The sequence below is a fragment of the Apiospora marii genome (assembly GCF_038362585.1).
Source record: "Apiospora marii strain CBS 49790 chromosome Unknown utg000007l_segment0_segment0, whole genome shotgun sequence".
NCBI lineage: Eukaryota > Fungi > Ascomycota > Sordariomycetes > Amphisphaeriales > Apiosporaceae > Apiospora > Apiospora marii.
Window position 1 is genome coordinate 897669 of NW_027117379.1, and position 11230 is coordinate 908898.

General features: G+C 53.0%; 3 protein-coding genes across 3 annotated transcripts; 2 read left to right on the forward strand and 1 right to left on the reverse strand.

Annotated features, from left to right (window-relative positions):
* Positions 1-1747: 1747 nt before the first annotated feature.
* PG985_010679 (ferric reductase like transmembrane component) lies at positions 1748-4219 on the reverse strand (the record flags this gene model as incomplete). Its single annotated transcript, XM_066830447.1, has 1 exon — positions 1748-4219. The coding sequence occupies one exon, from the start codon at positions 4217-4219 to the stop codon at positions 1748-1750; it is 2472 nt and encodes an 823-aa protein (XP_066681129.1).
* Positions 4220-7338: 3119 nt separating this feature from the next.
* Positions 7339-8375, forward strand: PG985_010680 (uncharacterized protein; the record flags this gene model as incomplete). The annotated part of the gene is made up of 2 exons (XM_066830448.1): positions 7339-7589; positions 7613-8375. The coding sequence occupies 2 exons, from the start codon at positions 7339-7341 to the stop codon at positions 8373-8375; spliced, it is 1014 nt and encodes a 337-aa protein (XP_066681130.1).
* Positions 8376-9011: 636 nt separating this feature from the next.
* On the forward strand, positions 9012-10783 carry PG985_010681 (Rab proteins geranylgeranyltransferase component A; the record flags this gene model as incomplete). Its single annotated transcript, XM_066830449.1, has 3 exons — positions 9012-9085; positions 9167-10230; positions 10434-10783. The coding sequence occupies 3 exons, from the start codon at positions 9012-9014 to the stop codon at positions 10781-10783; spliced, it is 1488 nt and encodes a 495-aa protein (XP_066681131.1).
* Between the last annotated feature and the right edge of the window lie 447 nt (positions 10784-11230).

Consider the following 11230-nt stretch of genomic DNA (forward strand, 5'->3'; position numbering starts at 1 on the left):
CCAACGACATATTACAACTCACGATGCATCATTTGCGGGTGTCAAAAGGTCGACGACTGGACTACAAGCATGGATTGGTAGAGGCCACGGTCACACGACCACGGGATGGAGGATAACGGCAAGATTGTTTGGTTTCGCGACTCGGCAGGGAACCACAGCACCGCCTTGGAAAACGAACGCCAAAAGCTGCTCGGTATATCAAAAAGAATCTTAACCGACCAGCATTTCAAAACAATGATTTCTTTCTGTCACTATCAAAATTAAGATTGATGGGGCCTCGCGGCCGGGCAATATAGGGGTAGCCTCACGGCTCATTTGACCATTTCGGCGTCTGGGAAGTTGTGATTCTTGGGCGGGAGTTACGGTTCGTTGTCATTGCCGCCTCTACACTACTTCTCTGGATATGATACCTGGGATTGCTTTGCATACGAGAAAATGGACACTGTTTCTTTGCTTCTGGATATTCGGGTTGTTTCTTTTATCTGTTGCGCAAATACCCCTGCCGTGATGTACCCCCGAGGCTCGAAACTGCAGTCATATAGTTCGTTGGCCTTGTTTTCTGTCTTTCGGTGCTTTAGCGGCGGCTCATCAGCTCGAAATGGCGGCGCTGTGATTCGCGAAAGAAGGATGCCAGAGCTTTTTATACAGGGCAGCACGAGTTGCTTGATGCTGCCCGTGTCCACAAAATCGTCACGAGACAGCGCAGGCTCAAGGAAGGACTTTGTCAGAGTAGATATTGCACGGACAAATACGAAACATCAGTATCTCTTCGCTTCGCCTGCCATGGTCTTAGCTAATCCTTGACTCGTGTCCATATACACACATGACGCTGCAAACGAAAGAAACCCCTGCTTGCATTAGATGTATACGCTGTTCCCTACCGGCTTGGCATTGGATAGAGCATCGAGATCGGTCAGCAATCAAAGTTGACGGAAGAGCTCTTGATACATGGTCATAATAGGGATAAACGGCATGGGGGTCTTGACTAAAACCAGACAGCCTCCAGCTGGTCCTCCGTATACCGAGACATCCACGTCTTGCTGCATGTCTTACACTCTATTTTCTCTCTTCAACATCCTGGGGGTGATGATGAACCAGCCTTGGCCACCGATTTAGGGGGAAAGGGGAAGCATGTATTGAGACAAGCGATGGACGAGCCTGACTGAGCCGGGAAGTGGGCAAACGCAATGAGGAGCAAGATATCAATTCCAGGGTCGAGAAACTGTAGCACCTTTGTTGACCTTGCTCGCCCACCATAGGCAACGGACAAGTTATGTAGCTGCGGACTTCAAGCAATGGAGACGCGAATAGGAGACAGAAAACCGGGTGTGGCTAAGAAGAGAGAGATGCGGTCTCATTAAGGAATATGAATTAACGTCAGGATGCTGTCCGATGGCCCAGCTTCTAAGGGACGAACCCCGTGTGGCTTGATCGATCGCCCAACCATTCAAATATGATACGTACGCCTACATACGCCTTGTGTAGATATATATAGAGTCATGAAAAAAACAAAACGAGAAATACGTTTTTTGGTATCTTTGTCCCCCCAAAACCAATAACAAAACTCCACAAGAGGTATAATTATCATCGTCCCATCATGCAGGGCCCGCTTCCCTGTTCCCTGCCGTTGTTATGCCTCCCACTCCAGTCATTGATAGCTGCTGGTAGGTGGTGGCTTATAGTATAAGTAAGGTATATATGTGTGTATGTATATATACAACCGAGAGCCACTCTGCCTTGTAAAGTCTTACAAGGCATAGTTCTCGGTGTGCAAGAAGATCTCCTCAAGCTTGTCGTCGCCCCAGATCTCGGCCTGCAGCCGCGCCACCGTGTTGGCGACGCCGACCCGCATGCTCTCGGGCCCGCAGACGAAGACAGCCGTCCGGCGGCCCAGGATGCCGCGCCCGTCGGTGCCGCCCGTCGCCCACTCCTTGAGCATGTAGCCCAGGTCCGGGCGGCCGTACTCTACGCTCCAGCCGCCGTCGATCTGGTGCGGAACGGGAAACGCGAAGCGCATGAGCGACTTTTGGAATTCCGTGGGGGTCTCGGGGAACCCAAAGTCGAAGCCCGAGGGGGGCCCAAACGTCGACGTCGGTCTCTGCTGCTGGCCCTGGCCCGGACCCGGTAGGTTCGTGGTCCGGAGATGGGCGAACTCGGGAGGTCGGGGCAGATCCTGGGAGGGCTCCGCCGAACGCCGCTCATGTTCGGGGCTCTGCGTATTTGAGCCATCGAATCTGCGGGGCGACGGTGGCGCATAGTTAAAGTGTGGCTGCTTATCCGGCCGTGTTTGTAGAGGAGGGAACTGGAATTTCTGTTTGGGTTTGTCCTCGGGGTATTCGGAGCCAGACGGCGGGGGAGGAGGCGGGGGAGCATCAATATGATCCCCTTGATCCTCTGCATGGTGTTCATCTTCTCGCCCCTCTAGCCTCCGCAGCGAGTCTTCTTGAGCCGACTGCCTGTTGGCCGGCGCCTGTCGCTGCGGCGGCACGTGATGCGGCTGGAGATACTTCTGCGGGGGCAAAGCGGTTATCCTGTCCTCATCCTCGGCGCGCAGCTCGCGCTCATAGTCAACGTTGCCTTGGGATTCATCGCGGATGTAGGTGGAGGCTCGCTTCGAGGCAACGCCAGCAACGAAGCCATCTAGCCTGTCGTGGAACATGGTGCTCAAGGGTCGCTGTGCCCGCTCCCCAATTCCAGCACCGATGCGCTGTCGCACAGCCGACGTGACGAAGAACTTGCATGTCACACTTTCGGGCGGTGCAGACTCTCGACAGATCCGGAGCTCTTCCCGGAACCAATCCATTGCTTCCAGCCTCTTTAGGGCCCAAATGACGACGACCTTCTTGGTAATAGCCTTGCCGTCTCTCATTCGCTTGATGAGGTTCAGCAGTTGAGACATCAGTGAAGTGATGCCACTTCCGCCCGCAATAAGGATGCAGGTATCGAATGCAGAGAGCTCTCGGCGCATCCCGCCGTAAGGACCATCGAGATAAGCCCTGTATGTGTGGAAGGGGCCCTTCTGAATGGCGGTTTCCAGCACTCTCCGCGTGAAACCCCCGTAGGGCTTGAAGACGAGAACACAGTCCCGATATTGCTCTCCGTATTCGGACGGGAAATCTTCGCTGCAAAGTGATGATATAGTAAAAGGGTGGTTGTCAAAGAACGAGATGCCAGGCATCCTCAGATAGACATATTGGCCAGGGTTCCACCTCATCTGTGTAGGGATTGTGACCTTGATGGCATTTTCCGTCATAAGAGTGATGGCTGCCTCGTCTCCAACCATGAAGGCAAGTCGCCATGGCTTGGTCCAATTGAGTTTGAAAAGTCGCAGAGCATAGCAGAATGCCCAGATTGCGATGGTGCTGTATAGGTAACTCCACGAGGCGAGGAAATTCTTCGTATGCCAGAACAGGAGGCCAACATAGACCATCCCGACAGGCACATGGAGGATCACGAATGCCTCGAATGCCACCCTCCGGATGAAGGGGAGAGAGGCCACACACAGCCAGATAAGAGGAACAAGACACGCAATTCCTGTTCCGTAAATGACACCACTACCTTCCGGGAAAAGCCGCGAAAATGTCTGCATACCACCATCATCCCACACTGGCTGAACATAAAAGGGGACGGTGTGGACAAGCGACATGAACAAGCAAAGATACCCTGCCCACCGATGGAATACATTCAGCCTCTCGGGGCCAATGCCGGTGATGTAGGTAAGAACATTGGTTTTCATGCTGGATGCGATGATCCAAGGGGTCATGGCCACCGCAATCATGCCTGCGCGGACTGCGACCGGAGGCGAGCCGAATTGGATACTCTGCCAATAAAGGGGCTGTAGCAAGAATGTGTAAAGCGCGGTGAACGCGAACCCAATAAAGCCGACGGCCACCACCGCCAGGGAGGAAAAAGTGAAGCGGTGCCTGCGCCATACAAGATCGGGTATGGGTCGGTAGAAGACCCAGCGAAACAAAGCGAGGGCATCGAGTACGGGCGTGATGGATGAGAAGTCGCTCCGGGGCTTGAAGTCCTTCTTCTCTTCGTGCGGTTCGGGGAAAAAGTGGCGCTCGTTTTGTCCAGTCTGCATCCCCGTCATGGCCTGTTCCGGGTCCAAGCTGTACAGGTCCCGGTAGTGTCGCTCAGCATCTTGCTTGTAGATCGCTTGTCGGATCTTATCCTGCCACCAATGCCATATCCTCACAAAGAGGACTGACCCCATCAACGCAAGGCAGAAGTATGTCCATCCAAGGCCGTACTTCCCTGCCCTGTCCCAGGGGGTCTACCGTAAGGGCCTCGATAAGGCCCGGTGGGCTGGTCGCTGTTAACGGAATATGTATTCGCTTTGCTAGTTGGCTCATTGTCCGAGACGCGCCGGCCATTGCGTCCTGAAATTCGGAGGCCATGTTATCGAAGAGTTTTGCTTTCCGGTCGACTGAGATACGATCAAAACCTCCGTGCTATGCGCCAATGGCAAATCGCATCGCACTCCTTTAAGCCCGGAGGGCATTCGACCAGTTTATGGAGACGACCTTCAACTGATAAGAGTGTTTATACCGACCACCTGGACTCTTGATCAGATGAAGCTATACCCTGATAGCTCCGTGTGGACGAGCAGGAAGGATCGACAGGTGGATAAGAGTTGAGAATGATGCGCTTCGTTTGCGACTGAGGAATACCAGACTCCCCGCGCCACAGTATTAGTGTATAGCTGGAGGAGGTTAAAAGGGCCAGTTGCTGCCGCGATGGGGATGGGTACTGCGTGTATATACCACGAAGTCGGCAGGGGATGTTTGCTTTAGGGAAGCTGTTCTTCTCCGGCTAGATGTGACCGGAACTAGCCAAGTCGAACGGTGTAAGACGTTTGACGACCACGGCTGGTCTGACCTAGTTCGTAATGTGCATATACAGAAGCGTGCTGGTGGGACAGAAGGGAGATGCGCAAATTCGACTTCACATGAGCCCAGTCAATCACAGGCAAGAACAGCCTGGTGTGATATGGATGCTGTAAGGGGACCGGACGGAAACTGGCACCAAAGTGGCGCCAGGTCCAGCGGCTGGCCGTCTTTAATATTGGCTGGTCCGAAGTTGGGCTATTCCCCGCATACTGCAGGTCTGCAGGTCGTACCAGGGAGGGTGTGTAACCGTAAGCGCCAGAGGGAAAGCAAGCTCTTGGTGCGGGCCGTTATCTGGATGCTCCTAATGAGGCGGGAGGCGTCGGTAGGGTCGCAAGGGGCATGGTCTATACCAACTAGGGTCTTGGGTCCTCGCATGCAGACGGGCCCCGTAGATCGACAGTGATGTTGGTGGGGCGAGTGCTGTGACAGTCAAAGGGAATATGATAGACCTGTTGGTTGATGATGTCTTCGATGATTCAATCGCACCACTTCGCACCACTTGGTGAACACGTCTGACTGTTGTTTCTGCTCTTCCTCCTCTGCTTGGGAAATGAGGTATTTTGCCGGCTTACGGCAGCCCAGGTCTGCCATTTTTACCTAGTCACGAAGGTTGCATCGAGCGGTGGTGAAGCGCTACATACAGTCACATACCTACTGCAATAGCACACATGCAATAAGTCAGCTTGCTGTCAAGACAAGTGTCAAGACCGAATGTCAAGCAAGCCAAGGAAGAGCGTGGTGTAGCTCTCGAACCGGAACACCAAGACGGATAAGCGTTCGTCTTGTGCAGATGAACGAAACCCCTCCCCGAGCAGGAAGAGTTTGTTTGCCTCATCCTGTCAGAGCCTAGCAGATGTCGTATCATCATCGTTTTGATTTGGGGGTCCGTTGGTGCTATCGAATTAGAGGCGAAGATGCGATAGCTCCCGTGATTGACACCGGGTACCCTGCTCTGAAAACCCTAGTGGAAGAAGGAAAGAAAAGCCTGCGCATGGCTGGGAAGAGGCATTGGGATTCGACGGCATCCTGTTGGCTGTTCACAGATTGAGCTCCGCGGTGTGCAGGACGGGCGGCAAGAGGCAGCTGGTGATTCGCCAAAGCTATCGGTTGGCTTGGACAAAGTAGCTCCACCACAGCTGCGCTTCCAGGATAAACCAGGACGCCCTGGGATACTATCGAATCACCGCGTCTTCCCCGGGCCTGGCACGTCTTCACCTGCATGGACAAGAGATTCTTGAGCTTGATCCGGCTTTTTCGGCTAGCCGATTGTCTCCAAGGCCAGCACGGATGAGTTGTCACCACTTTCGACGTGACCGTTGAACCTCTGCTGCAGGATGGAGCCCGGATCCCGGCAGCTGATTGGCCGGCCTCTTCAACTCATGCAATGTGTTCCAGAGCGCTGGGAATTGAGAGCAGCACGACGAAGTTGGTCAATAAGTTGGATTGATGCATGGAACTCTGTTATCCACGAGCATCGTAGCAGTAGTAACCGCAAGCAACGCTATCATTCCCGTTTCGAGCACAGCACAGCACAGCCGAGCCGACAACAATGCTCTCTCCGACTCTCCGAGTATGTAAGTAGTAGGAGTGCTAGAACCAATGAAAGGACTGCCGAACCCGTCTGTTATATGGTCAATTTGGTTGGGTCTTCCTCTCACCCGGTGTTATTGGTCGGCCGGCACTCGCCATCATTACACGTTACCATGAATACCTGCAGGGAAGCATTACGTTGGATAGTCACGCAGGCTACATGATAACTAACACCTGATTCATCCATTGATGGGTTCATGTATGTATTCCTGCCCATGTAAGGCAAAGTACCTGCCAAACAGTTAGACACAGCCATCTAGCAAGCAACCTTGCAACTCACAGTTACACTTGGCGCCATAGGCATCACGGCAATCTATGCTAGATCCCTTGTCGCAACTATCAAACAACACATGCTCAACTCGAGATTAACGAAGAGCTAAGTCCGAGGCTTGTTGCGCTGCGATAAATGGAGTCCGGGCTGTCTCCAAGTATACGGTGCTCGGAACGGAAACGTGCAATATCAGCCCTGCAAATAAGCTCCAACTATGGCTTCCTGTCGGGTTTTACGCCAGTCGCATCAATCAATCTCTGCAATATCATCCTCTTCTTCATCACAAAAAGTCAGTCGAGGAAAAAAATAAAACTCTGTTCCCTACCGTCGTGCCTATAGCAAGCATTGAATGGCCCGTACTTTGGCTTAGGTAAGGCATGTAAAATACCCATGGAGCCTACCAAAGCACAGCCTTGCAATCCACTAACACCGGTCGCATGGGCGTTGCACCCCACTATCGATTGTGGAAGGCAAGGCTGAAAATATTTCTATCGATCATCGCTCTGTGCAACAGACATTGAAGGAGCTGCATCTGGAATTGTCAGGATCAACTGCTTGCACTTGCAGGCACCCTTCACAATCATGGCGACAGCAAAGTCTTTGACTCTCTCGAGTACCACGTTTGCCAAGTTATCGCCACACCCTTACCTCCTCGCAAATCTGCAGCCCAGCGATCCTTCCACGACGCCCACTCGTACAAACGGACGCCAACCCTCCGAGACTCGCACCCCGTACATCAACACCTCGTCTCTCTCACACGCCCATGGCAGCGCCGTAGTACGCAATGGCGACACCACCGTCATATGTGGCGTCCGGGGCGAGACGATCCTGACGTCGGCCATCCCCAACTACCGAGCGCCCTCGGACGACCCCAGCTCCTCCTGGACGAGGCGCGGGACTACGACCTCCTCGTCCCCAACATTGAGCTCGCCACCGGCTGCGCCCCGAACTTCCTGCCCGGCGTGCCGCCCACCACGCTTGCGCAGACGCTGAGCACGCGCATCTATTCTCTACTCCACAGCTCCAAGCTGGTCGACGTGAGCCGGTTACGCATCTATCCCGAAGAGGTTGGCGAGAAAAACACCGGAGACGACGACGAGAAGATGGACGAGGCGGAAGAAACCGACGAGTACGCGGTCACCGAAGAGAAGGCCGTCAAGGCCTACTGGGTGCTATACATCGACGTCCTGTTCATCTCGTTTGACGGAAACCCCTTCGATACGGCCTGGACCGCCATACTCGCGGCGTTGCGGGACACGAAGCTCCCGCTCGCCTACTGGGACGCAGACCGAGAAATGGTGCTATGCAAACGTTCTGAGAAAGAGGCGGCCCCTCTCAACCTGCGGGGACTGCCTGTTGCATGCACGGGAGCTGTGTTCACAGAGAAGGAGAAGCAAAAGAAGGGCAGCGGTCTCTACTGGGTTCTCGTCGACCCGGATAGACTCGAGGAAGGGCTATGCGACGAGACGGTCACCGTGGTAGTCGATAAGCTCGGTGGAAGCACGAAGATCCTCGGGATTTCGAAGCATGGAGGCACAGTCGTCGGTCCTGAACTCATGAGGAAGGTGGTAGCTACGGCAGAGTCTAGATGGGACCAAGTTCGTGCCGCCATAGAGTAGGAGCGGACGCAAACAAAATAAAGATTGATACCCCTCATAATTCGTGCATATGGATTTGTTGTTCATTTTTTTATGATCGATCTAGCCAGGGAACGTTTATTAGACCCATTATATGCATGTTACAGGTTCTTGCGGGCGGTTATTCTGAAGTCATACTGCTGCTAAAAGCAGGTCATTATCAAAATGGGCAAATTTTGCGGAGATGTATCAAACCCTTCGAACTATCCTATCAGGTTGTAAATCCAGGACAGTAGATACGGGACGACGATTTGCTCTGCCGCCCATTTGGAGTAGCCTAATGAAAGGCCCTCGCTGCCGGAGGTGCTATGGTGCTTTGAGGGCAGCAGAACCAGACTTGAATGAGCGGTAATTATTTGAAAAAGAGAAAGGAAAATCAGGCCCTCTCAGGTGCGAGCTATCAATATCCCGCCGATTCTGAAAGGTCCGTGCACAAGCTGGGCTTGCAGCAATATCTTTTTTCCCGGCTACAGCAGCGGGGCTAGACAGGGTCATTCTTGTCGGAACAGACTCCATTCAAGAAAAAAAAAAACTTGGGCTGGTCCTCTTTCCCGCCTATTCGTTTTTCCTACCTCAGCTGCCCATCTCCTTGAGGGGAGAAAAAGAAGGTCCAGAATCATGGAGTCTCTCGGCGACGAGCCTTGGGATGTCGTGATTTGTGGTACTGGCTTGCAGCAGTCCCTCCTGGCGTTGTGAGTAAAAGATGCTTTCTGAGGATACAATACAAAGCGAAGTCGGTCTGACTGACCTAGCCTCCTGTTCCAACGATGAAGAGCTCTCTCGCGGTCCAAGAAGCGTATCCTCCACACCGACCCCAATGACTACTACGGTCAACACGAAGCTGCCCTGACGTTGCAAGATGCCGAACGCTTCGCCGCCAAGTATGCAGCAAGCTCCGGCGCGGGCGACGAGAGGAAGAGCGTGCTCCGCAACGCTGCCGTGTGGAAACCCGACGATGCGGAAGCTCAAGGCTTGAAGTTCCCCCGCGCCTACTCGCTGGCCCTCGCACCGCAGATCATTCACACCAAGTCGAAGCTTCTATCCAACCTGGTCTCGTCGCGAGCCTACCGACAGGTCGAGTTCTTGGCAGTCGGCTCCTTCTACGTCTATGAACCGGCGAAGGATGGATCCGATTCCAAGCTCTCCCGGATTCCGAGCAGCCGCGAAGACGTGTTCTCGAGCCAGTCCATACCTGCTCGCTCGAAGCGGTCCCTGATGAAGTTCTTGAAATTCGTGCTGGAGTTCGAGTCGGATGACCAGAAGCCTCTGTGGGAGGACCAGGCCGATGCCCCGCTCACCGACTTTCTCACTGCCCAGTTCAAATTGGAAGATGATTTGAAGAGGTATGTTGTCGCGTTGACCATGGCTCTGGATGGGAAGGCCTCTGTCAGATCCGGGTTGGCAGCCATCAACCGTCATCTGACGTCCATGGGGACATTTGGTCCAGGCTTCTGCGCTGTGTACCCGAAATGGGGTGGTCTCTCGGAGGTTGCCCAGGTTGCGTGCCGTGCTGGCGCTGTAGGTGGTGGCATCTATATGCTGGACACGAGCGCAACTCTGAAGCCTTCGGGTGAGAACGAGAAGGCATCCTTGGAGCTGTCCAACGATATCACGGTTCAAGCAGGCTCAGTGATCTCTGGGCAAGAAACTACAACCGGTGGCCAAGCTATCAGCAGACTTGTCGCAGTGGTCAAGTCTCCGCTTAATTCGTTGTTCCAGGTGTTGGTCGAGGGTGCTCCCACGCCGGCAGTCGCCGTGGTGGCACTGCCAAGTACACCATCGCCTATATATGCTCTGGTTCACTCTAGTGATACCGGAGAGTGTCCTGTTGGTCAATGTAAGTTCTACTTCTCGCCCCCTTCATTAAAGCTTTGCCCCTCTTCCATGGTGTTAGGATGAACCAGATCAAAATTCTTATCTACATTGTCTGAGCTATGCTTTGACGAGAACAACCTCTGACAAACTGATACACCCACAACTCATACATTTCGATGTCTTATCAAATGAGTCCGAACAATCTGCTAACCAGATTTGCAATAGGTGTCGTGTATCTTACAACACTGGCGACAGCTGACTCGAAGCATGAGCTCGAGCAAGCGCTTGCTATGCTTGTCAAAGCTGTAGAAGGTGAAGAGTCAACATCTCCATGTCTCTATCAACTCTACTACGAACAAGCTATCGGTGACAGGAAATCTACTACTGAGAAACTCGGCACCACTTCTGCTTTGTCCTTCCCACCACTTTCAGTAACCCTGGCTTTCGAGGATTCTGATCTAGAGGCTGTGAAATCTGCCTGGAGCCTTGTTATGGGTGATGAATCTGACGAAGAAACGTATTTAGTCTTCGAGGATCGGGAAGGGGCTGATGCAGAAGACGAGATATACGAATAAGATGATGTCTAGGCTACTCATTGCGGCACATTCGCCTTAATTGATTCAATTCGCGTATCGTATTGCTTTTCATTGCAGCGTGAGCAACCCTAGTCTGTGTCTATTTGCCCTATGAACACAATGAACTGAAACTCCTCAAAGCCATGACTCTGTAAATGCTCGCCCCATTTACATCCATTTGGGAGACATCATATCCTCCAATCTTGAGAGCAAATCGTCCCCGTAAATCTCGTCTCGAAAAACGCCAGGTGATTCTGTTTGGTGCCTATTGCACACATAACCTCCAAACGCAGAATGATGAAGGACTCGCAGCCCTGAATGGATATGCTTTCCCATGTTGATCAAGGTGGCCTGACTTGTTGAGTCACCCAGATCTGAAGACATAACCTTCCAGCCGCCATCCTCGAAACTCCTGACGCCAATACCATGTAACAACAATTTATTAAG